Source organism: Phocoena phocoena, chromosome 5 (genome assembly GCF_963924675.1).
Source record: "Phocoena phocoena chromosome 5, mPhoPho1.1, whole genome shotgun sequence".
Classification (NCBI taxonomy): Eukaryota; Metazoa; Chordata; class Mammalia; order Artiodactyla; family Phocoenidae; genus Phocoena; species Phocoena phocoena.
Genome location: NC_089223.1, coordinates 44,024,353 through 44,051,654, shown reverse-complemented (window position 1 = coordinate 44,051,654; position 27,302 = coordinate 44,024,353). Strand labels below are relative to the sequence as shown.

Below are 27,302 nucleotides of genomic sequence, written 5' to 3'. Positions count from 1 at the left end.
GCAGGCTTTGCCCCTTGATATTTAATGCAGGGCAAAGGATATCTCTAGGTAGGTACCTGCCAAATGGAGAGCTGTACAGCTTTATGCCAGTCAATCACAATCTTCAAATCGGTTACTCTGTCCAGGCGGGATGCCTTTAAGATGTGACACACATTCCCTGAAGCTTCATTCCTGATTCTAAAATATGATTGTGAAGCTGTTACGTATTATAAAGAATGACAAGCAGCACTTAACATATTTAGTAAACGCAGTTTATTTACATAATAAATACATATTTTGCCATGCAGCTCGTGAACCGCACTCAGTGTAACAAGAAAGACAAGCACTATCTTGCTATTTGAAAGTGGTTTTATATAGAAAGATAATTCTCTTAGATGAATTAACTACAACCTTACAAATCACTATAGACAATTTAAAACAGCCATGAATAATTTTAAAATGTAAATCTGTAGGTAAAGAGCTTTTATAGTTTACACACTGGTAAAATTAAAACCAGTCTTTTTTAGTACTGTAGCTGAATAGTGTACTTCTAATCTTATTTTAATAAATCTACAAAACAAAAATAAATATACATTATTACAAGGCTCAGATTCATAGGCAATTTTTAAATATTCTTTAATGTTAACAACGTCTTAAAAATTTTGCCAGTAGTGATGTGCACACAGTAGGTGGTCAATAAATGCTGATATACAGAAGTGTTTATAGTTGACAGCAATCCACCTTCATTCATTCATTCCCTAATAAGTACATTATAGTAAAGATAAAAAGAACTTTCTTACAATATTTAATATTTTCATAAAAAGATGAAATGTTTACATGGTATAATTTAGTTCTCCTTTACAGTCAGACCTGTATGCTTTTCAAATTCAAGAACAGTCTTAAAGTATGGTCTTTTTATCGATTAATTCAGATGGCAAGTATTAAATAATTCATACACTACAACAAAAAATAAGACTATTTCTAAAAATGAAAAGAAAATGAAATTTAAAGTTCAATATGTTTTTATTTTGAGAAGATTTTTTAATAAAAAAATGGCACCAGACCTAAAATAACTAGACTTCTCCTCCTTTTTTATATTAATTATAACTACGCAGTATATCCTGTTTGACCAAAATGACAAAATATCTGTTTAAAAGCAATAATACCATGTAAGCCAATAAGGGATGCTTTAGGGAAAATATATCCTATTATCATTTCACCAAAATCTTCTTTCACTTAACATATGAATCAGATTTCTGGCCCTATGAGGTAAAGTGGCCATTTTCAAAGTGGCGTTCCATCATAATAAGGGGTATAATGTGGCGTGCCCTTAGCCTCCTGGGGGAGAATTCTCCTCGCTGAGATACTAGAATGGGGAATTCATATTCCCAAAACACTACACTGAAAAGAAATACAAAATTTCACAGATGCATAAACCGAGGCACATTAACTTCACATTCCAAATATCAGATGTATAAATGACATTTTGGGAATAAGCTTCACCATCAGTCAACACCTCCTGATACTTAGAAATTCCGATGTTCTGAAGATACACCAGTATTTAAAGCAGTTCATGTCAACCCATTAAGAAACTTGGGTAATATTTTATATTCCAATAAACAACATGTTTTTATGAATGACTGCTTTATGGGATTTAACTTATGCATATGAAAAGACCAGAGAACAAGAGTGCTATGTTGTATGATGGGGCAGCGAGATCTATTTTTTAAGTATATACAATGCAGTTTCAGGCCCAAATATTAGATAGTGTATATCAATACTGTGAGTTATCAGTGCAATACTAACACATGCATAAACAGAGAAAGACCAGAGCACGGGTGAATAATCATCTCATCAACTGGGGCATCTGCATGACTTTGTTCTAAGGCTTAAGGTTCATTTCAGGGTCAAGAACTGGGCCATCTGGATTCTATGCCCTTGAAAGTAGCACCCATGTACCTGGGAACCCCTATCACCAGGAACTTTAAGACTGCAAACTCAAGGGAAGTGAAAAGTCTTCTGTTATAGGAATTTTGGAACCCCAAATCTACCGTCTACTGCCAAGAGCTCAATTATTATATGGAATTAAATAATATTTGAAATTGAAAAGCTTAAATGGCTAATAACTTGGTTATTAGACCACAGAATTTGTTGCCTGGTCATGTAATCGGTTCTTAACATGACTTTTACCTGATGGGAAATGACGATGCACGTTCTTTTCCCTTTCTCAATGCCTCTCTCAACTTAAAGGAGAAGGTGTTTAAAGTTTTTCTTCTAGCAAACTAAAAAATCCAATGTTCCTAGGGAGAAGAGAACCTACAGCTGAAGGAAACACTATCTTAAGTGCCGGTTTCTCACAAACCATCCATTGACAGGCCAGCGATGACTCAAAGTCAATATCAGCTTGTGACAGGCTATCGCAAACCTTGCCTTGATTAGGCACTTAAACTTGATCATCTAGTCTACGTATCTCCTATTAAAGGAATCACACAAGAGGACTCCATTTTATAACGGAGGTGAGCCCTTCCTAAGGAAGTTAAGCTGGTGTTCAGTAAAAGGAGTACTATTTCTACACTGGCTTCACATTCATTGTCATTCAGATGTTTGTTATGAATGCCAACTAATTTTCACTTTCTGTACAAGCAGCAAATTAGCAGTCTTAAGGGCCCATAAAACAGTTACTCTTACAGATCCCCAAGTATATTTTTCCATTTTTATAAAGTATTACTCATGATATATCAAACCAGAGGGAAAAGGAAAAACGAATGGGAATCTTAGAAATAGTGGGGTATACAACTCCCCGTTATATATTGCTTAATAACTGAACACACCAGGTGGCCATACCTGAATTCACAAATGTGAAACATAGTCAGGACAAGGCTTGCTATGTCTGTACTGCATGACATATACTGTTGACTGATGCCACCAATATAACATCACTACTGCAAGGACATGCCATATTTGGTGGCTTGATCCGAGGTAGTTTAGTTGTCCTGGAAGGGAAGGTAGAGAGAAAAGAATATTGACTGTAATTATTTTGATATTAAAATAAAAATATATTTCCATCTCTGGCCCTGGAAATATGACTGAGCAGCAACAAGATTTGGGCAGTCTCAGAGTATCTGGAGACCGACTGGAGATTAATTCAGACTGAAATGTTTTCTAAAAAAATGTTAATTCATATTTGAGTCTGACTGTAAGGTTTTAAATTCATTAAGTATACTGGTGAATTTTAGAAATACTATTCCAAATGTCTTTTCAAAATCAAGATGTGGTTAATTTTAGGAATTTGACCTTTTGTCTCCCATGTCTCAACTCACATACCTGGTGAAGAAAAGACATTACATGAGAGAAGCAGAGGATATTAGTGCTACAAATCATGGAGTTTATTAGGTATGAAGCAGATACACGGTTGTGTTTGGGTATAAGTCTACTTGAAGCACTTTTTATTTTAAGCAGGTGTGTAGGGAGAAAGCTCAGACCTGAATCTTGTGCTATCAGACTAATGGAACAATTTGCAAAATGTAATTAGTAATGAGTTAATTAACTAAGGCTGATTAGTTCATATACAACTTAGGAAAATTACTCCATTTCTCTTTGTGGTTAAACAAGTTTAAATTCCAAGGAGATTAAATAACTAACATGTGGGAAGCATCTTGGAAAACAACAAAATAAATAACAAAATACAGAGCCATAGACATTTAAATGTAAATAATTTTTTCTTACTCATGGTGCTTCTATGGTCATGTAATGTACTGGGTTGGCCAAAATGTTCGTTCGGGTTTTTCGTACTATTTTATGGGAAAACTCGAACGAACTTTTTGGCCAACCCTGTAAATATTCTCTAACCTTCTCTGTCTTCTCTTACCAAGAATAATAATCAGTATAGCAAGTAGATTTTAAAGTATAAGTCAACAGGATCTTTTCTGTGGAGGTTCTTAGCCACTTTTTGGTGCCATGGAACACTTTGACAGCCTAGTGAAGCTCATAGACTCATTTTTTTTTTTTTTTTTCACTACGCGGGCCTCTCACTGCTGTGGCCTCTCCCACTGTGGAGCACAGGCTCCGGACGCGCAGGCCCAGCGACCATGGCTCACGGGCCTAGCCGCTCCGTGGCATGTGGGATCTTCCCGGACCGGGGCACGAACCCGCGTCCCCTGCATCGGCAGGTGGACTCTCAACCACTGCGCCACCAGGAAAGCCCCGATAGACTCATTTTTAAAAGCATAAAACACTGAGGATTATAAATAAAACTGATTAGTTTGTAATACAAGTATTACAGATTCACTGAATTCTGTCCATGGACATCTTGGGGATCCCTGACCCCTTAAACACCATTGTGATGTTTATATACTAAAAAAAAAAATTAACCTGAGCTGAAAGTAAGTTCTTAGGTTTAAATTTTTTGATTTCACAGTATTTGCCCACCATCTCACCACCACTACAACATGTTTCTCTTTAGAGCCAGGTAATAAATGAGGACTGGCCAGACAAGGAATGTTTCATTTTTTATGATCTCTGTATCTCTGCTCAAATGTACCTGTACTTGCACACATTCAGCTACATGGGGCATGTTTTATGTCAAGCTCATCTTGAGAAAAGTTAAGTTACATAACGTTTGACCTTTTATAGGTGCCCTATATCAGACAACTGGGAACTTAAAAAAAATTTTTTTGTAAATTTTTAAATTTATTTTTGGCTGCATTGGGTCTTCGTTGCTGCACGCGGGCTTTCTCTAGTTGCGGCGAGCGGGGGTTACTCTTCGCTGTGGTGCGCCAGCTTCTCATTGCGGTGGCTTCTCTTGTTGCGGAGCACAGGCTCTAGGCGCACAGGCTTCAGTAGCTGTAGTTGTGGCGCACGGGCTTAGTTGCTCCGCGGCATGTGGGATCTTCCTGAACCAGGGCTCGAACCTGTGTCCCCTGCACTGGCAGGCGGATTCTCAACCACCGCGCCACCAGGGAAGTCCCCAAGTAGGAACTTTTGATCTGAATATTTTAAGGCCTAAAAACACTATGTCCATAATCAGAGTGCAGACAACTTGCATTGGTTAATTTTCTACATCTATGATGAAGAAATTAATAATAAAATAATTATTAATAAAGTGATACAAAAATGTATTTTACCAAAACTGTTTTTTCTGAGGAGAATTCTGACCCTGCCTGGCAGATGGGTGGTCTTCAATTCAGGGACATGTCCTAGTTACGTTCCCAAATCCTAATGTTTATATTCAGGTTCTTCGTTGTAGTCCGTCCTTATTTAAAACTCAGTGGAGAAAAGTCAAGTGCAGAGAGGAATGCCTGAGGTTCTGCAGTCTATTCGTGCTCTAGTTCGGGGTTTCTCATCCTTTCTTCTTCCCCAACACACATGACGAGCGGCACAGTCCTATCTTTGATTCACTGTGGAAGAGGTTCTTAACCCAGGAAGAAGGGAAGACAATTTGCAATTTGAATTTACACTGCTCCCCTACTTCTAGCCCCCAAACCGAAAGACCACTGCCTTATGTCTCTTGTTATTCTTGACTTGAGCCAAAGGTCACCTGGACTTGCATCATTCTGTCCCTTCCTAAGCCACATATTTCATTTATGAAACTGGGGTTGAGGGGCATCATAATAACAATTGCTAAGATTTACTGAGTGCTCACTACTCTCGAGGAACTGTGCTAAATGTTTCATGTGCACTTTCTCATCTAATCCACACAATGACCCCAAGAGAGAAATGTATTATCTTCATGTTTCAGAAGAGAAAACTGGGCTGAGAAAGCTTATGTGACTTATTTAGCTCATGCAGCTAGAAAGTGGCTGACAGGGGATTTGAACCCAAGCAGTCTGACTCCAGAGCTGAAGCTCCTAAACAAGCAAATACATGTTGTGGAGAACATTATTCACTCTACCCAGTGTCCTGTTAGTTATTTTCTATCAGAAGACGTTTTCCTCTGGACTGAAGAAGCAGGGAAATCTGTCCTTCTCTTAAGTTCCTGGATTGTGTGTATCTTGGGGACATGAAGACCCTTAACTTAGATTAATTTCCTCTTACCACTGGGTGCCAGGAAGCTGAAAGCCAGACTGATGGGCTTTCTTTTATAGAAACTTACGATAGATACATTATGAAGTAATCCTAAACCTGGCTTCTTTTCATTATCCTGTTATTTTCCTTTGCCTCTTGTTTGTTTTATGGATCTCGCACATATATTGATAAATTAATTTTTAAGCATAAGCTGGTACACAAAGAAGTAAATGGTAACTGCTAACTAGTGCTCCACAAAAAGCAGTGGCTGGGAGTTCATAATTGTGAAATGGTGGTGACCCTATCTACTGGACTCAACTCATATTGTGACAGTGAAAGACAAAGTCTGTGAAAGCCATTAGAAAGTTCAAGTTTTAGATAACATTTGAGAAGAGAAGAGCCATTCTGTAATCAATAATATTGGGGAAAAAATCTAAGTTTTGATGCTCTGAAACATATACCTCCACTATATATTTAGAATAAAGTTAGAAAACCATTATACAAGTGATACGTACCTGGAAAATACCTTAGATAACATTTGAGAAGAGAAGAGCCATTCTATAATCAATAATATTGGGGAAAAAAAATCTAAGTTTTGATGCTCTGAAACATATACCTCTAACTATATATTTAGAGTAAAGTTAGAAAACCATTATACAAGTGATACGTACCTGGAAAATACCTTTCTGGAACTTTGGAAATGTAGAATAGGAAAGCGAGAAGAGCAATCACATACATCACAATTACACGGGGTGCAAAGTCCTGAAAAGCAAAACATATTTTTCCACAGATCTTGCCTACTGTGATTGAATTCTCCATTTCTTATAAATCTAATTCATAGAATTAGACAACACACAGGAGCAGAATTCATAGGTGGGATTTAAGTGTGTTAAATCTGAATTGCTTTTGCAGACAGTCTCCAACGAGAGAAAGCTTGCTCTCAATACTTCAGGAAGCAGTCCAGAGGACTGGAACACAGAGACAACCCTAAAGGTCAGGGCACCAGGGCAGCTAAAGCTTCAACATAGTTTAGGTCCTAAGGGCGTCCAACTCCATCTATAACATAGGGTGGAATACGTATGGGAATGGAGTTGCCAGCTGAATACGGAGAGACTAAACAGTGATTTGTGGCTGGAAAGGAGCCAAGAGGCTTGGCCCAACAATGAAATCTGTTCCACACCCCAGATAAATGGCTCTCTTGAATACTACTCTACAAAGCTGTCCATCTCACAGCTCTCTTGGAAAGCGTTTCCTTGCTCTAAGAAAATCAGCCAGCTCTAATTTATACATGCTGTTCCTACTTCTGGTTATAAACCTAATTTACCAAGAAGCCATTTAAGAAAGAAAGACAGATTATTTCTCTTCCCTCTAACAGATACTTGAGAATCATCATGGGCCCCCTCCCCTAAATCCTATACCCTCAGACTAATCAACCTCAGATTCTGCAAACATTCTAGAACACAGCTTCGCCCTGCCTCCCACAATTAGCTCTTTGGAACTGTTCATCTTTGGTTATGTGCCTCTCTTTCCATCTTTTTTTGCTGAACACGGGATTGTTCCCTTTTTTTTTTTTTTTCCCCTTTTCTGAATTTCTTCAAAATCTACTGGCTTAATGGGTCTGGTTCTCTTTCTTTGTCACGATAAGCATAAAAGGATGTGTTTCCCTCATCCCAAAATTTCACTCACTTCTATGTCAGTACTTAGTTATTCATTTGTGGTTAGGATTAAATCTAGAGTGGCACTTCCCCATTCTATTTTCTGGGCATTGAAACTGTCAGAAAAATAATGTTTTCACAGATATCGGAATCACTGAAGTTAGTCCTCACTACTATCTCACCTTTCTCCTAATTTCCTAATCTTATAAAGAAAGCATCACCGTCATCCTCAAGTTGGCAAGATAGCCAGATCATATCACTCAATTCACTACACCACAGACTTCCTTTCTTTTTAGTTTTATATGCAGATGCTTTCCACCATGCTGTTGCCAACAGTACGTACGCCTACTTTTAGTCCCTCTCTTGTAAAAAAAAATATATACATAATTCCTTTGAATAAAACCTGCATTTAAATCCCTATATTCCAAAGGTCCCATTGCAACAAGTGTATGCGATTTCTTCTAGATTTCTTGGCATAATTAGTTATGTTAAAAATTCTCAAGTTTACTCTCTAGCACACACTTAAGGTATTTTTATATAAATCTCTAAGAACTTAAGTCTTACTTCTAATTCCCTTCTCAAGCATGCTGAGGAATTCTCACTGAGGTTCTTCCTAATGTACTCCAACTGTTCCCCCCATAATAACTAACTGTCTTTTATTTTTCAATATATTTTCCTTGCTGGGTGGAATATGCTCCCATGGCTCTAGCTACCAAGACAGTAATGACTGTCAAATCTCCATCACCAGTCTCAAACTCCAAGCTAAATCCTGACCCTATCTCCACCTCTACATCCCACGGGAAGCTCAAACTCAGGTCCAAGAAGAAATCCTTCCCAACTCCTTTTCCTCCACAAACAAACAAACAAATCAACTGCTCCTACTGGCATTATCCCTGCCTCAGATGACAAAGCTGGAAACCTGGGAGTCCTCCTCTACAGTAAGGACTTGGGTATTTACAACCTATGGGTAACAGAAAGAGAATTAAGAATGCATCATCTCATAGAAATACATCTCAGAAGAAAACAGTTAGACTTCTATAACTACAAGGTATGTTTATTTATTTATATAGATGTGAAAAATTATTGCATCATTATGCAATTAGAAATGTGCCCTCAAATGACAAAGATCCACCTTCTTGGCCTGATTACATTACTTTACTGAAAGGAATAAAATTGAAAGGACAAAAAAAAAAAAATGGGAAAAATACTGACCACACCCAACCTACCTGTACAATAGGAGCACCGATTCCTCCATTGAGCCAAACCCAGTGAAGAGTAGGGATCACTCCGTATCCCGAAACAGAACAAAAGATGATAGAACGGAGCCTCTGCCACTGCTGTGTGAGGTAATTGGGATGAATCTGAGCAAAGAACACCGCCAGGATCATAGCAAGCACTGTGATCAAGTACACTTGACGCCAGTACTAGAATGAAAGGAAATCACATTTTAATTGTTATTAACAATAAGGGAAGGAAAAGAGTAATTTTCAGTTTTGGCTTCTACATTATACATTCCAAATTCTATTCATTTGGTATTTTCATTTCCAAACATGATTGCCTTCCTTCCTTAAAACAACGCATGTTGCGTACGACTGCTAGGTTTCTTAGGATGATAAACCAGATCCCAAAGTGAGCTGGTGAAGAACATATTTATTCACACAAAAGCATCTCCTGAGTACCTATTATAGGCCGAGGCAATATAAGTCTTGTGGAAACAAAGACGACTATGACAGGGGCTCTCTCAGTGGGTGAGCTCATAGGCTATGAGAGGGGCAGACATATAAACCAATGATTATAATCTAATGATAAGTACTGTAACTGGGCTGTGAAGAGAATGTTGTAGAACTACAGAAGAGGGAGCAATTGATACCTGGATTAGCTAAAAAATGCTTCACAGAGGAAATGACATCTCAGCTGGGGCTTGAGGAATACATAAGATTTTCACGAGAAGAGGGAGCTCTCAAGGAAAAGGAACAGCACACAGAGCAAGGAAGTTTTACAAAGGGAGGCTGAAAGGCAGATGTACTGTCAGGCTAAGTATTTGTACTTTATCATGCTGGCACTGAGGGAATAGCAGAGTCCTTGAAGAATGAGATGACATGGTTGTTTTTCCAACTGACTTATTAGAATAACTCTGACATCAGTGAAAAATAGAGATGACAGGAAGCCAGCTAGCCGATATTATTATAGAATAATTGATTCAAGGAGAAAATAGGAGCATGGACTTTTGTTGAGCAAGGTAGATGTCTGAGAGGGCAGTAGAGGATGGCTCAACTGTTTCTAGTATGAAAGGCCATGCAAATGGCTTGTACTAATAAGCAAATGAACAAAGACGATCCAGAGTGAGTGTGTGTGTGTGTGTGTGTGTGTGTGTGTGTGTGTGTGTGTGTGTTGGGGGGGAGAAAATGGGGAAGCATGAAAGAATGTTCATTTAAAAATATATCAAGTTTGAAGGACTTATAGAATATTTAGGTATCTAAACGAGCAGTTGAAAAGCTGGTCTTGACGCTCAAAAGTTAGCATCACCTAGGACAGAGTTCTTAACCCGGGCTCCAAGGACTTCTCTGGGACCATTACACTTCTTGAAATTCACACGTCAAAATGACAGGTCAGTCTGTGCCCAAACGCACATTATCCGGGATGGAGGGTCCATAGTTTTCAATCTCATTCTCAAAGCAGTCTGTGTTCCTTAAAAGGTAAAGAGCCACTATAGCAACTGAATATTTGGAAATGATAAGATACCAGAGGGAAGAAAACTTTTCCTTTTAAATGATCATGGACTGTATTAGCTCTAACAGTCCTTTTTTTTTTTCTCTTTAATCTACCTTGGACTTCTAGTGTTTCTGAAAAGAGATTTACAAAAAGTGTCCCACTAGTCTCTTTGATGATCAGATATATTTGGGAAGAGGTAAACAAAAAACAGGTTTCAGAGAAATACATAATAAGCAAAACAATTCTAATATTACATGACTGTACTCACAAGCCTTTTATTTTTAAAGATACAGTTTCATGCAAAATGAATAAGTTGTGAAAGGTGAGTAGATATGAATAGTTTACTATTAAAACCAAATCAATTTACAAGGTAAATGGCATGTACATTTAATTTTAAGCTTATGTTCCAACGTAATCAGGCCTAAAAAGCAAATGGCTCACGTATAAGTGGCTACAATTAATAATGTTCTTACATTCAAACCAAATTATGATTTTTCGCTTTGCTAGTTTTACACTCCAGCAGTGTTGACAGTTTTCTATTATTGCGTAGCAACAAAGGTCCTACTTAAGAATTCCCAACAGTCAGAGGACCCCTGCACTGCAGCCAATCCTCCTAGAAAGTGAAGGCTGGGGATATGGCTTGGACCACCTGCTCCACGGGGAGGGCTCGGGCACGACAGGCTCTACTCCTGTGACTAGTAGGCACACTGCACCTGGGAGAGCGGCTCAGTCTTGGCTCTGAAAGGGAAGGAACTAAAAGGATAAACAGAAAACAAAAACAAACGTATGGTAGGAGAGCAGGAGGAAAAGAGAGTAGGGTCAATGGGGACTTTCTGAATGGGAGGCCTTGAGATGTACTGAGCCCTCAGGAAGATTCAGTTTGCCTTCTTGGCTGGGACATGAGGAGAGGAGGTAGTTTGGTTGGCCAACATATTTAGATCAGTTGCTGTATAATTTGATCACAGTGTTTCAAATGCTGCTTTGCACAAGGCAAAAACTGACTTTTGTAACTTTAGGGTCAGAAAGAAGAGTTGATCTAGAACTCACAATAGACACATGTTTGTTAAAGACACTCACAACCCATCTGGTCTGTCTCTAGACCTGCCTCCAAATATAAGACTAAGGAAAGGAAAACATATTTCTTATATAAGAATACGGGTCAACACACTCGCAGATATACCTTTTGTTTTTTTCTCACTGAGAGAGGAGTAAAGGTTAAGAAGGGAAAATGGAAAGCAGCAGCTAACTTCATAATTTTAACAAGTGCTAACTTTACCTTCAACTCTATAGACACAAAAATAAAAGACATATAATGAACATCTGAGGAACCATGTAGCTATATGGGTTTAGTGGGGAAACATTAATAATTTAATGTTTACGTTAAGTTTCAGAAAATAACAACATATGTATATTATTTTCCATTCCTTTCCAGGTTAGTGAAGGGAATAGGAACTGATAATAGATGTTAGAAATCACAGGGTCCTTTTGAAAAAGGAGTTTATGCCTCCACCAGACTTTCGTTTCTTCTCTAAGTTAGTTAATTATGTGCTTATTCAGAAGTTCAAGGGAACCATGGCAAGAACACCCAAGACCTATATAAGAAAGGTAGAATGTAAAATGTTTTAAGTTACTTACGTTATTACAATAAAATGCATAAAATACGCCAGAGACATAGCAGCCCAGTATTCCAATAGAAATTCCTGCATAATCTAATGCCATCCATCTTCGACAGGTTTTTTCTGATCGATGGCAGGAAAAAAGATGATAGCCCACAGAGCAAAGCATACAGATCTATGGAAAATAAAACAAGTCTTAGCAAAGTGAAACAAACAAACAAAAACACAAAAGCAACTCATGCATGACGTTCAGCAGCAAGTCCAGGCTTTTCAGCCAAAGAGACCTGGACATGGACCTTAGCTTTGTGCCTGACTGTATGTCATTTCCCTAAGCCTCAGTTCCTCATGGGTAAAATGGGGACAATAGTCATAAAGAAAGAAATCTATAATGATAACTACTTTATAACATAAAAAATTTAATGAACAGTGCAGTAGAAGGAAATCTACTGAAGCTTATTTTGATCTATGAATAAGCTTCCTTTCAAAAACTACTTACTACAGAATACATGTCCTTAAAGAAAAATAAACCAAAGAATATGGAATTGTATGATGTAAAAAAAAATAAACCCCTCCCAGTCAATCTATTCTCCAGTGGGAGCCACTGATAACTTCTTTTTTGTGTCCTTCCAGATATTTTCAATAAACATATCAAACACCTATGATATAGAAGTCCACACACACGAGAACACCATATATACTTCTTAATCAAACGGAATCATACAGTCTGTTCTGCTATTTGTTTTTTTCACTTAATTTAAGACCTTTTATGTCTGTATGAGACTTCATTGTATAGAGTTTACTTCTAAGTTAAACACAGCTTTGCTGCGTTCAAGGAAAAATAATTATGACTTATGCTGACTTTATACGTTATCAGATTGAGAGCAAAGCTAATGTAATTCTATCAGTTACTCTGAAGATTGATAAGGTTTCTACAGCTGAACTCCCTCTAGCCATTAAATACCTACTGCGTGTCTACAGTGGGGATACAAAGATGAAACCTCTACTCTCAAAGAGATTTTTCAGAAACAAGTGAACAAATGGTGATATAGGAAGTCCTATAGGAAAAGTCAGTGCAGAGCACAGTTAGAAAATAGAGGAGGGAGAGTACCAGGTCTGTGGGTGCATGTGTGTACTTGTGGGTGGGAGTGGTGGGCAGAAAAGAGCTACATATTTCATAGGAGGGTTGCCACCTGAGCTGTACCTTAAGTTGACCTGGCACTCATCAAGGACATAAATAAAGGTGTGCACAGGTTTACTGGAGGGCCCATAGGAGAAGCAGCATACTGAGAAGCACAGCATCATTAAGGAATGCTATGTGGCCTTCTTCATGATATGATTATGACAGATCCTATACATCAAGGAGTTTTAACCTCAGTATTATGGGCTCTGTGTGATACTTCTGAAAATTTTAAGTGCACCCTTACAGAAAGGCTGAGATGAGAGGTTACAGGCATAGCCCTAGGAAGCAATGACTAGAGCCTACACTAAGCCAGGGACAGTGGGGGTAGGGGAAATGGGCCAGATAAATGGTCATCTCGCTATTCTGCAGTCTGACCATTAAACAAACCTAAGTCCCCAGAGCCTCAATATCAATATTCGAAACAAGGTTCCTAGCCACGATCTCATTTCTTCATCCACTATCTAAAATCCTTAACAGTCTGTGGCTTTGGCTATTACAAGTCAGAGTTTATTGACCCAATTAAACATAACTCTAAGAAGCTTGGTTATTTGTTTTCTCTGATTATCCCTGAGATAAAACACAGTAAATTCAGAGAGCATGAAGGTGTATATTCTCACTGACAGGGAAAGATCTCATTATCACAATGCTGAGTGACACAAAACAGCAAGCACAGAGATGACCACAGCTCAGAAGGAGGTAGATAGGAAAGGCAGGCAGGCAGGTGTGAGGCAGCTGTGATACACAAACGTCTGGAGGAAGCTGAACCCAAATGTCAAATGTGGAAGTGGAATTTCAAATGACTTTTACTTTCTTCCAAATACTTTTGTGTTTGCTTGAATTTCTACATGAGTTTATGTTATGGTAATAATAACAACAATAAAGCTAATTTCATTGTGAAAAGGTAAATAAAAGTGGAAAGAGAAAAACTACAGTATCAAGAGGAAAGTAGAATATATGGTATTCATAGAGAACATCTGAGTTTTAGAAAAGTTAACCCAGACTCAGTATGTTCTGTTTTAAAAGGGACGTGTTGTTAGAGTTGCTTAAAAAACTGACTGAAAAATTATCTGGCATTGAGTATGTCTCCGTTTTCTGGAAAGTTTCCTTCTGTGGAGTATCTCACTCCATCCAGGTGGACAGGTAATTACAGTATGACATCCTACATCTAAGCTCCTTGCCATGAGAACCAAATGCCTCGGGATCCGGCTCCTGCCTATCTCTCCAGCCTTACCTTTCTCCATTTTCCTAGGGTTTAACCACAAACACCAGCACATACAGGTCCAGAAAGTGCTAAGCTGTCTCTTGCTTCTGGGCCTTCAGGCACTCTTTTTTCTGCTTCGTCGCCCTGCCTCACTCTCCCTTCTGCTCACCTACCTGGGTGACTTGACCTTTATGACAGGCTGGTTTTGTTCAGCACTGCATTCCCGATGCCTGGCTTAGTGCCTGGATGTGGATAAGAGGTGTTAAAAAGATATTTCTTGAACTGAATGTTAATGAACTGAATCTAGGGAAAGGTGTTCTCAGATTCTATTCTTCTCTAAGATAGAAAGACTTCAAAGCCCCTAAAATTACATTCTACTATTCAGAATGTACTCTATTAAAAAAATCTGGTTGGTAGGAAAGCACTGAGCATGTGAAAAGGGTAGAAGTAAAAATGTTATATCTTTAAAAAATTAAATGTAAATCAATATTAATACATATATTTATGGTTTACCATGCTGCCTGCTAACTCTAAGAGTTTGGGGAAATTGGGTGAACAAGTTATAATTTCATAAACATAATAAAAATGGTATCTGTAAGTAGGAAAAATGTGCTCGTTTGTCTTTAGAAGCTGTACTGTGTGTAACAGAAAGATCAGTGCACTAGCAGTTAGGAGAAGAGGATCCTACTGCCCTGCTAAACAATCCAAGTCACTCTAACCACTTTGGGTGTTTCTTCACTGGCAATTGTTTTATTTATTTCGTCTTCTCAGTTTTGCAATGCACTGCTTTCTTAAACCATTATGAAAATGAATGTGTGTTCCCTGAAATAACATCAGCTGTGGCTGGGTGGATAAAGGGCAGGCCTGGGGTAGAGGAAAACATGTGGGATCCTCAAAGGAAATAATATCTGTATAACAGTAGAGTATAAACCAATTTTTCTTATATTAAGCACATCTTAGTCTATAAGATACATCTAAAAATTAAGTATGGAGAAATTGATTCATTTCCATTTTAAAAATTGGGATAGATTTTAAAGAGCTGTTTAGGCTCCGGTCAGGACAAAAATTAAACCTGAGAAAGAGTATACTTTAAAAAACACTTAAAGAAAAAATAATTTTCTAATAAGAACACAAAAATACAGAGTATTCTTCCCCTCAAAGAAATTTAAAATATGGTTCTAGGAGCTAGAATTAGAAGAAAAGGGGGAGAGAGATGTTCCCAGTGTGTTTCTTGATCATGTAAGTCCAAAGTTTTGAGTCAAATGATGAAGGCCTGAAACTGACTATTACACAATGAAAGCAACACCTGTGCCGTTTACTTATCGATTCCCCTCTCAGAGTAGCAGCAGGTTAACTGCAGGGAGTGCTGGCCTCCGTTTGGAGGGAGAGGCATGATAGCTTTTTCTTTTCATTTTTATGATTTTTTTTTTGTACTCTCTTCATTTTTTTTTTTTAAATTTAAAAAATATCAACTGGTCCACGTTAGTTTTCCTTTTCAGAATTACCTGTTTGAAAAATTATTAAACATAACTTTTTTTTTTTTTTTTTTTTTGCGTTACGCGGGCCTCTCAATGCTGTGGCCTCTCCCGCCGTGGAGCACAGGCTCCGGACGCGCAGGCCCAGCGGCCATGGCTCACGGGCCCAGCCGCTCCGCGGCATGTGGGATCTTCCCGGACTGGGGCACGAACCCGCGTCCCCTGCATCGGCAGGCGGACTCTCAACCACTGCGCCACCAGGGAAGCCCTAAACATAACTTTTAAAGGCACTTTGTTACAGATCCCGGAAGAAAAATTAAAGTGCTGAGGAACACATACAAGAGGCTACAGAGGAGAAGAAACTGAAAGTATCTGAAATCAGGCACGTGCAAAAGGCCCAAAGGAAATTAACATTAAAGTGAGAGAAAAGATTAATAGCAACAAAACAAGACATTAAAACTAAGACAGTATGGAAACAACAAATACAAAAGGCATAGACATATAAAAGATGAGAAATCTTCCCAAACAAGTTTTAAGCAGACAACAGAGTTCTACTTCAGTCGGCAAACACAGTACAGAGATTCCTATCTTTGTATTAATCTTAAAGCAGAGAGGTCTAAAAAAAGGAAGAGAAAAGAAAGAAATTTTCTCAATCTTTAAAACTTACTGGATTTCAAATATACTCTAATAACATCCAAATACACTCTCATAAAAACATACTCTGGATGCTTATATTATGAAAGTGAATAAGCTAAAACCTATATGCTACTTGGGGGTTCTTTAAAGCAAGTTGTGGGTGTGAAGTAAGGTCACCTGCCCAAGCTTGTCTGACTAAAGTTCTCTTTACCAATGATAGTGTTTGTGAAATGACTTACCTGGAAGCAGAAAAGGCAAATAGAACAAATTACAAAGTCTTCTCTGGATGCGCTTGCTGAAGGTAACACGGATGTCATGTCATATATTCCCAGTGTGAAGAAGAGAAGGAAACCCAGCAAATGACTCCAGATGTTTACCGTCTCATTAGATAAAATAAACAAACTGGAAAAAACCAAAAGTGCAGCTCAGATTCGTATCTGTTCGCTCACTGTCAGCATTTAAAAGGTTACGGACAATTTGGGGGTTATCTAATACGTGCTACTTTAAGCCCTTAGCCCCATCTTTACCTTTCTAAATTTGATATACCATCTCCATCAATCCTGGGATCTTACAGTTTCTTCTTGCTCACCTCTATTATACTTACCATTTCCTTCCTCAATTAGAGTTATTTACGTATAAATTCCACCTCATCCTCCAGCTTATCAACTCCCTGACGGCTGGCGTGATTCATCTTTATGACACTACTGTTCCAAGCACAGTGTCTTGCTCAGATTAGATGCTAAATGTCTACAGAAATGAATGAGCAGATTAAAACTGGGTGCTAGCTGCCATACTCTGACACTCAGTAATAGGTATCTGAAAACCCGCTAAGTATAAGGTTAGGCACGAACTTAAAATACCTTTTTAGTACTCATTACATGCAAGTGCAAAGTTAAATGGACTTGAGAGAAGCAGGATAAATGCAAATGGATCCACTGGAAATGTCCTTTAAGACAGGCATTCTGCAACAACTTTGCTGTGGTTATTTTGAAACCAAACTAGTTTCCAGGTGGCATGAGTTTATTCCTATTTTGGAACGACAGGAGGTTACTTTTACTATCAGTACTAATTGCCCTCTTTCAATACGCCCTAACTGGTTTGAGTTTAAGTAGTCCTGGCAGTGCAGGCCGGTGCAGAGTGTTCCCGGCCGACCAGGAGTCAGGAGGCTCACTGTCCCTTCACTCCCACCCTGGGCAACAAATTAGCTCTGGGATCATGAGCAAGTCACTTAACGTCTCTGGCTTCAATTTCTCCATCTCTAAAACAAGGGAGCTGGATTAGATGCTGCTGCAAGTCCCTTCCAGCTCCTTCCTTAATTTTGTGAAATGTTTCTCCAGCTGTGGATAAGACTCATCAGATTATCAAAAGAAAGGTGATGTCATGACTAAAGGTTAAAATCCTCTTGCAAAATCTAATCTTTTGTTTAAACTAAAGTCTTTGACCTTCGCTGATTCAGAATCCTTATTGGTAAGCACTAACGTATAACTCTAATACTGAATTTGCAGCAGTCACCATGGTTCATATTTTCCCATGTCATAAACATAGCAGGGTCTCACACAATCAGACGATCACCAAGGATAAAGTGGCTCCTGTATCATGGATTTCAGGCTTTATCCTGTATAAGCATCAAGTATAAAAACTACTTATACTGGGGAGTGGGGGAAGAGATGCAGGGATGTGAGGAGACACATCTAACCCCAGGACTGTTTGACAGCCAATACCACATTCTGCCTGTTGCCTCAGAACTTTTCATTTGGTGAAACCCAGTATAACCTGATTAACTGAGCAGAGAGGCATAATCTTGACACGTTCCTTCCAACTAAGAGAGTATTGGCAGAACAGTTGTGACGTACAAAACCTCTCCTTATATCCAAAATGTGTCCTCGTCCCTCTAGACAAAGGGCAAAAGCTGAACCTGGAAAAGACCAAGCTGGTGGGAAGAGCACTTAGCAGAATATCCCCTGTAGGGGATCTACTCTTATTCTATGAGAAGTTAGACCTATACTCTGTTCTGCTTCAAAATCAACAATCAACTTCATCATCATCATCATCTATTTGGCTTCAAATTCAATGACCATGGTGATAACAAGTCACCATTTATTGAGTGCTTATTATGTACCAGGCTCTGTGTAGCATTTTACATACACAATCCCATTTCGTCCTTACTACTTTCTGAGGCATATACTGTAATTACCCTCACTTTTACAAATGGGGAAAATAAGGCTGGGAGAGGCTAACTTTTGTTCAAGGTCCCACAGCTGTTAAGTGGCAGATCTGCACACCCAAGTCTTTTTTACTCAACAGCCCAAGATCTAAAGCACTATATTTCACTCCTTAATCCATGAAATTTGGACCCTAATATTAGAATGCAGAGGTGGGTATAAAACTATTTAAGGCAACTGACTACCTGCTCTATCCTTATGGAACTCTACATCCACAGCAGGGCCCAGCTCTGATTTCTTGTGTAATAACTTATGCAAAGGAGTCAATGGGGAGGAAAATGGCACTCAGGATTCAAATTGTGAAGTACTGTGGGCCATGCATCGAAGCCAAGTAGGGATGGACAGTGATGTCACCTTGTGACCCTGAGTCAGAGAGGCAATTTAAAGGCAAGCAGGGCAAAGGAACTGGGGTAAGACCACGCCAAAAACAAGATCAAGAATCAAACACGTGGTTGCTGCTTGAACAATTCAATGGCTCACATTCCAGCAGTGGGGTTTGTCACTACAGTGACCTGGAGCTAAGCAACATGGGTATCTTAATTCTCTTAAAGTGGGGTCCTGTAATTAAGTACATATAGGGAGTTTTAACAGAAAGCTAGTCGAAGAACTAGAACACTAATTTTTCAGTTTTGTGTTTTTAAACCCAGGCTTTCAAGGGACTCAATTTTAAGAGTTTAAATGATGACGGAATTCCTTTTTTGAAGACACTTCTATAGTGCTCTAGTGGAGGGCAGTGCCTGTTATAGGCTCTCTTTGCTATAGTGCTTTTCCCACACAGCGTTTCTTCACAATGGTTATTATGTAATAGTATAACTAGCTCTTTAATGTGTGTCACCCAGGCTAGACCTCATTATTTTCATGAGAACAAGGGCCATACCTGCTGTTCTTTGCAGGACCTGGTAGGGTGCCTGGCACCTAGCAGGGGTTCCATACTATCTGCTGAATGAATAAACCAGGATTTCTAAATGTATGGCATTGTGAACTTGTTTCCTATTATACAGGCACTTATCTGGCCCCAAACATCTGAATTTCCATAGGGCTGTCTTAAAAATAAACAAAGCTTTGGTATACACAGGGGCAAGTATGGCTCAGTCATTGTCAGTGGGGTCGATTCCAACATGTAGCCCAATAAGCACCAAATGGAATAAAGGATGTAAAAATTCCTTTGTAAAGAGCAAAGCCCCACAGGAGTTAGTGATTATGACCATTGTTACTATCATTAGTCCATGGATCAAGTAGCCCGGTGGCGGAAGAAGGAAAGACAACGAGAAAGGAGAGGTGGCAGAAAGGGATGAAAAGGTTGGGACAGCTAGGAAATGATGGGCACGGAGAAACGCGGGGAAAGCAGCAGGCGGACCAGACAAAAAGGCTGTAGGTGAGGAGGAGGGGCCGCCGGCGCGCCCCCCAGGCGCACCCAGCGGAGGCGGCCAGACTGTACCTTTTGATACACAGCCTGGAGGGCAGGTAGGCCCGGTAGCCGTCGGTGATGTACGGGTTGTCCTTGAGGGACACGGGGATCTGCTCGTAGGTGTAGAGGCGGATGCCGCGGGGCACCAGGACGGGCCAGTACTGGTAGCTGCCCAGCTCGATATAATGTGCGCTCTTCAGCAGCTTCTGATGCATCCTTCCTGGCCGCCGCCGCTCCCCAAGCGGGGAGCTTGCCCAGGCCCCGCCTCCCCGGGGAGGGGGCTTCGCCCCCGCAGCCCCCGCCCCGGAGCCCGGACGTGGCGCGAGGTCCTACGGCCCTGCCTTTGCCCAGGCCGGGCTCCGCTCACAGGGCGGCCACCGCCGTCAGCACCCCGGCGGACCCGGCGGCGTCGCAGCCCTCCCTGACGTCAGCACGCCGCGGCGGGCCCCGCCCCTCGGACCTGGCTGAGGCCGGCGCGGCTGGGAAGGGGGCGGGGCCGCAGTCCGCGCGTGTGCGCCTGTAAGCAAGGACCTGCGGGATTCGCCCGGGGCTCACGGGCAGCTCGAGCGCGTACGGGCGGCGGCAGGCCTCTCCTGTTCCGTGAGAAGAGCGCGGTACTGTACAGCGAATTCAAGTGGTTTTTTTCCTTATTCTGTTTTTAATTAGAAGCAATATGTGTTACATTTTGAAAATCAAGGGGAAAAGAGTAACTGGAAGAAAAATAGGAACTAGAGCTGACTCTTCACTGGTTACTTTTTATCTTGGAATCTCACACACTTGGGGTCAGAGGGGACCTTCGAGGTTTTCTGGGCTAAGGTCAGTCTTTGCAAGTGGTTGGAAATAGAGGAAAACTGATGTACATGGAACTATACCAAAACCGAGCATACGCTGAGTCATAAAGAAAGCCCCAGCACATTTAAAGCGCCAAAAAGCATTCAGAGTATTTTCCCTGACCACAATAGACAAACTAGGAATGAACAAGAAAACCGAAAAGCCCCAAATGATTGGAATTGAAACAAAACCCTTCTAAGTATTTAATGGGTTGATGAAGAAATCACAATGGAAATGAGAAAGTATACTGAACTTAATGATAAACATGAAATATATCAAAATTTGGGGGACGAGTGTTATAGCTTTGTCTCCGGCTACGAATTATGATGCAAATGCTTATTCATAATGGCAACAGGGCAGAACATCAGTTTTGCATCCATATATGTAGAATCTTTAGCCCATTGTTTGGTTACATGCATGATGAGAATCATTCATGATGCCTATTATTTATGTTTTGTTATTGTGTTAGTAATATTAGTTGCTGTGTGAGAGGCAGTATGGTTTACTGATTAACTTCTGGGCTTTGAAGCCTTGCTACCTGGGTTTGAATTCAACCATTTACTTAGCTAGCAAGTATTTAACCTCTTTGCGTCTCAGTTTTCTTACTAGTAAAATGGGGATAATAACAGTACTTTGTGTTGTAAGGATTAAATCAGTGAATCCATGTAACACTCGGAGAAAACTGCCGAGCATATTGTTAGCCCCCCAAAATGTTATCTATTATTAGATTTCAAGGGAAGATATATTAATAGATAAAACTAGACAAATTTAGATAAATCCTAAGCGGACTTAAATGTCATGTAAAAGGAAACACTGAGACTTTTTTTTAAGCCATGAAGCCAAAACTAATATTTAAAAGCTTACTGTGTGTTCAGTACATTAGCTCTGCTTAAGGTTACTGTGTATAGGAATTCTCATTTCCTAGTGGAGGAAGGTCATGCCTGAGAATGCCTGCCATGCTCATAGAAGTCTTCTGGGAAGTTCTTTCAGCATGTATTCACGCTGGTGCCACAGGAGATTACCTTGTGGCCACCGCTGACCCAAAGATGGATCAGTGGCCCATGAAATGTCCTAACACAGATGTCCATGCAAGAGCAACGGTAATTAGCTTTCTTCGATCAGTGTCTTTCTTGGGAATTTGGCCTGGAGATGCGGGAAGAGAGCTTGTAACCTGGTATTTGAAACAGAAGTAGAAGGATGCCCAGAGATCATCAGAGACAGAGACCTGAGAACGGCGGCTGCATTATGATAATGGTGAGACACTAGAGTGAAGAATTAGGAATGGCAGCTGCTTTTATTGTCGTGAAACCTGTTGCAAAATGACTTCTGGACTGACTTCAGTCATTTATAACCCATGTCAGTTCTCTCTAATTCATTCATGTGGTTTAATTTTAAAAGTAAGCAGCCTTTAACATTAAGTACTTAACTCCCACCCGCACTTATGAAATGAATGGACAGATATGAAAACATAGATATAGCAACAATCCATGTCTGAATCTAGAGAGAAAAAGAGGTCTATGAGTAAAAAAATGGAAAGAGCTCTATTTCCTCTTCCACTCAGGCCTGTAAGGCAATGGAAGCAGGAGCCACATTGCTTTGGGGCATCTCTAACAGTGGTAACGCAAAGGGGAGAGGGCACAGTTCCCCACAGATAGCTGTGGGATTTTGCACTTTGAGGGCTCTGGCTGTTTAGTCATGGTGCTTGACAGAAGACATCAGTAGCATGCCTGGTAAAGGAATACCAGGGGCTCCCCCTCCTGGTGGGGGATCAACAGCTGCATCTAGCAGAAATCTCAGTGCGCTTGAAGTGACAGGATGGGGAACTGAACTGCCCAGTAAGAGTTACTGAGAAAATGGCAGCATCTCATCATAAGCGCCTGTGGAGAGACACATCTTGCCTTTAATACACTTGTGGTAGGGGGTAGGAAATTCTCGAGGAGTTGGGAGTCCTACACCTTCACGTGGGCCCAAGAGCCAGGAAACTTCAAATTTTTACTGTTGCTGTGATCAGTCTGTGTCCTACAGGGATTTGAGGTTTGGGGACACTCAGATTGTGCCTTGTTTTATGGGATGTCTTTCAGTGATCTGGGATGGAGAGACATGGGGGCTTCATGGAGCATCTGAGATATTTTTCCCTTCCCTCCTCCTTCCTTCTTGTTTATTCTTTTTACATTTTTTAATAGCTCTAAAATGATATTGGAGTGAGACTTGCAGGTATTGGAATGGATGCACCATGGAAGTTTACATTTATTGAATTCCAATTGTGTGCCATACATTTGTCCCAGAAAACAGAGATGAATAAGACATCTTTTAGGTAGTCATCTTTACCAATCTGCACAGCAAATTGACATTTTGACTGCCTCCCCTCCGCACCCCCCACCATGAAACTCTCTTTTGTAGACTTTTGAGACAACTCACACCTGGATTTTTTCCTTACCTTTCGGCCTATCCATTCCAGAGGCCTTTGATAATTGCTGTTTCTCTACCTGAGTATTAAACCAAGGTGTGTTTTAGGAATCTTTCTTCAGTTTTTGAAAAAAATGTATTCTATTTTTACTCTATATATTTCCGTGGTTCAGTTACTATCTTTAAGCTGATGTCTCACAAATCTGTAGTTTCAGGCCAGATCTCCTTTCTGTACATCTGGATTCACATACAGGACTGGACATGGAAGCCTGAAATAGTGAAAATGAACTCATTATCTTTCCTCCTGAATCTGTTTTTAACCCTGATTCCCTGTTCACTCAGTCTCTTAAGCCTTGGAGTTATCTCCTCCCTTGGCTGCATTTTATCAGCACCTTCTTTTCCTTCCTTCCCCATCACCACAACCAGTTCCTTGCCAATGATTTCAACCCTACTGTCAAATTAGGCTGATCTGAAGAAACAATAAACCACAAACAGTTCATCAACTTAACTATATCTTCTTTAATTCCATACCCAAGTCGCTGAAGAAGATGACAAAAATGGCGTGGATTGGTATCTCTGCAAATTCAGTTTACAGTTTCTGTGGAACTTTCAACTCCACTTTGGATATTTTAACATTTGCTGGACACCTTCTACTCTCCACCCACCACTTAACGTTAGCAGATCAACCCCTTCCCCTTTCACAGAGAAACGAGAGGTCAGAGAGTGGGAACTTCCTCAACTTTCTGCTGCTAACCCTCCCCCTCTAAGCTCACCCCAAATTAAAGCCCATCCTTTGTTTCCTTTCCTTTGTCTCAGTAGAAATGACCCCTTTGAACCCGCTACTTCAGGTCAATCTGCTACCTGTTTTCTGGATCATGTTCCCTTTAGTCGCCTCGTGGGTCTTGCTGTGTCACTTACCTTTCTCTCAGATGTATCTCCAACATTCCCCTGTCTGTTTTTACTTTCCCTTTGGCTGTCTCCCGGCCTGAAGTCCTCAGTAAGTTGCCAGATAAAGCTGAAACTCACAGCTCTCATGCTGTGCTTTCTTTTTCAGTTGACACCTTGGATGTGACTTTTATTTGGATAGGATCTTTGCGTATATAATTAAGTTTAATATCTCCAGATCATTCTGGATTTAGGGTGGCCCCTAAATCTGATGACTGGTGTCATTGTAAGAGAAAGGAGAGGAAGATTTGAGACACAAGCACAGAAGAAGGCCACATGAAGACAGAAGCAGAGATTGGAGTTATACCACCACAAGCCACAGAACCCATGGCCCATGGTGCCACCATATGCTGGAAGAGACAAGGAAGGATTCCCTCCCAAAGCCATTAGCATGAGAGTGGCCTACCCTACAGACTTAGGACTTCTGACCTCAGAACTCTGAGAGAATAAATTTCTGTTGTTTTAAGCCACCAAGTTTGTGACAGCCCTAAGCAACTGATACAGATTTTGGTGTTGGAAAGAGGGGTGTTGCTGTAACAAAAGCTAAAAATGTGGAAGTGGCTTTGGAATTGGGTAGTTTATAGAAGTTGGAAGAATTTCGAAGTGTGTAATAGAGAAAGCCTAGATTTCGTTGAAGTGACGGGTGGTTGGTAAAAACATGGATGTTAAAGGAAATGCTGATGAGATCTCAGAAGGAAGTGAAGAGTGCAGTAGAGAAAGCTTCTATCATCTTAGAGCATACATGTATTGTCATGAACAAAATATTGGTAGAAATGTGAATGTTAAAAGGTTCTTCTGGGGAGGTCTCAGGAGGAAATGAACATAGCATTAGAAAATGAAGGAAAGGAAATCTTTGTTATAAAGTGGCAGAAAACTTGGCTGAATTGAGTTCTATTGTTGGGTGAAAACAGAACTTAAAAGTGATGAACTTGGATATTTAGCTGAGGAGATTTCCAAGGAAAGTGTTAAAAAATCAGCCTGGTTTCTCCTTGCTGCTTATAGTGAAACATGAAGGAAAGAGATAAATGGGAGGAAGGAACTGTTAAGCAAAAAGAAACAAGCATTTGATGATTTGGGAGATTCTCAAACTGTCTAGATCACAAAGAATGCTAAAATTAGGAAATTCATTGTTGGAAAAGCATGCTCTGGAAAGCATGTGGCTGGGCAACCTTTTGCTTAAGAGATTGTCTTGTAACTTACGGATTTACTCAACCATTCAGCAGAAGCCAGGAATAGATATGGGGCTATCCAGGAAAGATCTGTGGGGACCCTTCTGTCTAATGGAGTAGATCTCCATGTCATACAGAGGAGACACACACAGTTTTTGAGAAAGTTGTATTAGCAGGAACACTGACAGTTTGAACTGAAGGGGACAGAGAGAGGACCAAATGAAGGAAGGCTTGTGGACTTCTGAGATTCTACAGGCAGGAAGCTGGCTGATAGAGTTACTTGTTTGCAAACATGTGTTACCCTTCAAGAAAAAGGAAGAATGTCTTCAAGGGCAGAGCCCCCGTGACACAGAGACTGGCAGGGTCCCGTCATTGGCCCAAAGGACAGAGCATCAGGCCACAGGATTATTTTCAGGCCTTGAAACCTAAAAGAATTTGTCCTGCTGGATTTGGAGCTTAGTTGGGAATGGTGACCCCTTTATTCCTCTTTTGCAATGGGAATGTCTCTCCTGTGCCTGTCCCACCCTTGTATTTGGGAAGCAGATAGCATTTTTTCTAGTTTCACAGACTCTACAGATAGAGAATTTTGTCACAGGATGGATCATACCCAGAGTCTCACCCATACCAGATTTAGACGATTTAGATAAGATTTGAGACTCTTGAGCTGATTATATTTAGATAAGATTTTAGAGTTAATGCTCTAATGGGTTGAGACTTTTGGGGTTGTTGGCCTGGGGTGAATGCATTTTGCATGTTTGTCACACTGTAGTGGGTTGAATGTGCCCCTCTTCCCCCAAAAAAGATACGTCCTCCTTAAACCTGTGAATATGACCTTATTTGGAAAAATGGTCTTTGCAGATGCAATTAAGATTTCAAGATGAGATCAGCCTGGATTGGGCTGGGTCCAGAATCTGTGATGTCACCACCATCACCATCTTCCCTGGGTCTCTGTTAATAAGTTCTTTTTAGTCCTTATTTTACTGATTTATCAGCAGCACTTAATTGCTGACCACTTTCTCTTTCTTTCCTTCCTGAGTTTCAGTAACCATATTCTTCTGATTTTCTTATTTTTCGTAAGATACTACCTTAGTCTCTTTTGTGATCACTTCTTCTTTTGCCTATCACATAAATATCCATGTTCTAAAGGGTTCTGTGCTTGATCTTTTCTTCTTGTCCCTTTACATAGTGTAATTAGACTGTAACTGTCTCGATTCCTAAGGTTTAATTTCCACATATATGCTCCTAGTTCCCAAATTTCCATCCTGAGCTGTACACCTAAATATGTCATAGTTACAATACCAAGGAGACGGAAACAACCTAAGTGTCCATCATCGGATGAATGGATAAAGAAGATGTAGCACATATATACAATGGAACATTACTCAGCCATAAAAAGATACGTAATATTGTTTCTTATTACGTATTTCCACTTTGATGTCTCTCATGACCTTCAAACTCAGGAACATATTGAAGCAAGTTCAAACTTTTTCTCTTCAATTCTTGTGTCACCCATTTTTATGGATAACACCACCATCCATCTATAAATTCAGGAGTTGTCTAACGTAAGAGGTGGAAAATAAATACAACTCATTTGCTAACCCTGATGGATAAGTAGTGGCTCCTGGGAGAGCTGGTTTGAGTTGTAAAGAGTATAATATTTTTTTAAAGATTTTTTTGATGCAGACCATTTTTAAAGTCTTTATTGATATTGTTACAATGTTGTTTCTGCTTTATGTTTTGGTTTCTTGGCTGCAAGGCATGTGGGATCTTAGCTCCCTGGCCAGGTATTGAACCCACAGCCCCTGCACTGGAAGGCGAAGCCCAACCACTGGACAGCCAGGGAAGTCCCTATAATTATTATTAT

At 40.1% G+C, this 27,302-nt stretch overlaps 1 protein-coding gene across 1 annotated transcript in view; it reads right to left on the bottom strand.

The window, feature by feature from the left end:
* Window positions 1-20,493, bottom strand: part of PAQR3 (progestin and adipoQ receptor family member 3) — a 28,392-nt gene extending 7,899 nt beyond the window's left edge. The window contains exons 1-7 of the mRNA XM_065878344.1: window positions 20,118-20,493; window positions 16,697-16,859; window positions 11,985-12,140; window positions 8,864-9,061; window positions 6,654-6,744; window positions 2,824-2,972; window positions 57-177 (exon numbers count right to left, since the gene is read on the bottom strand). Of these exons, the coding sequence (XP_065734416.1) occupies window positions 2,830-2,972; window positions 6,654-6,744; window positions 8,864-9,061; window positions 11,985-12,140; window positions 16,697-16,859; window positions 20,118-20,302 (936 nt within the window). The 5' untranslated portion in view covers window positions 20,303-20,493 and the 3' untranslated portion in view covers window positions 57-177; window positions 2,824-2,829. The remainder of the gene's footprint in view (window positions 1-56; window positions 178-2,823; window positions 2,973-6,653; window positions 6,745-8,863; window positions 9,062-11,984; window positions 12,141-16,696; window positions 16,860-20,117) is intronic.
* Between the last annotated feature and the right edge of the window lie 6,809 nt (window positions 20,494-27,302).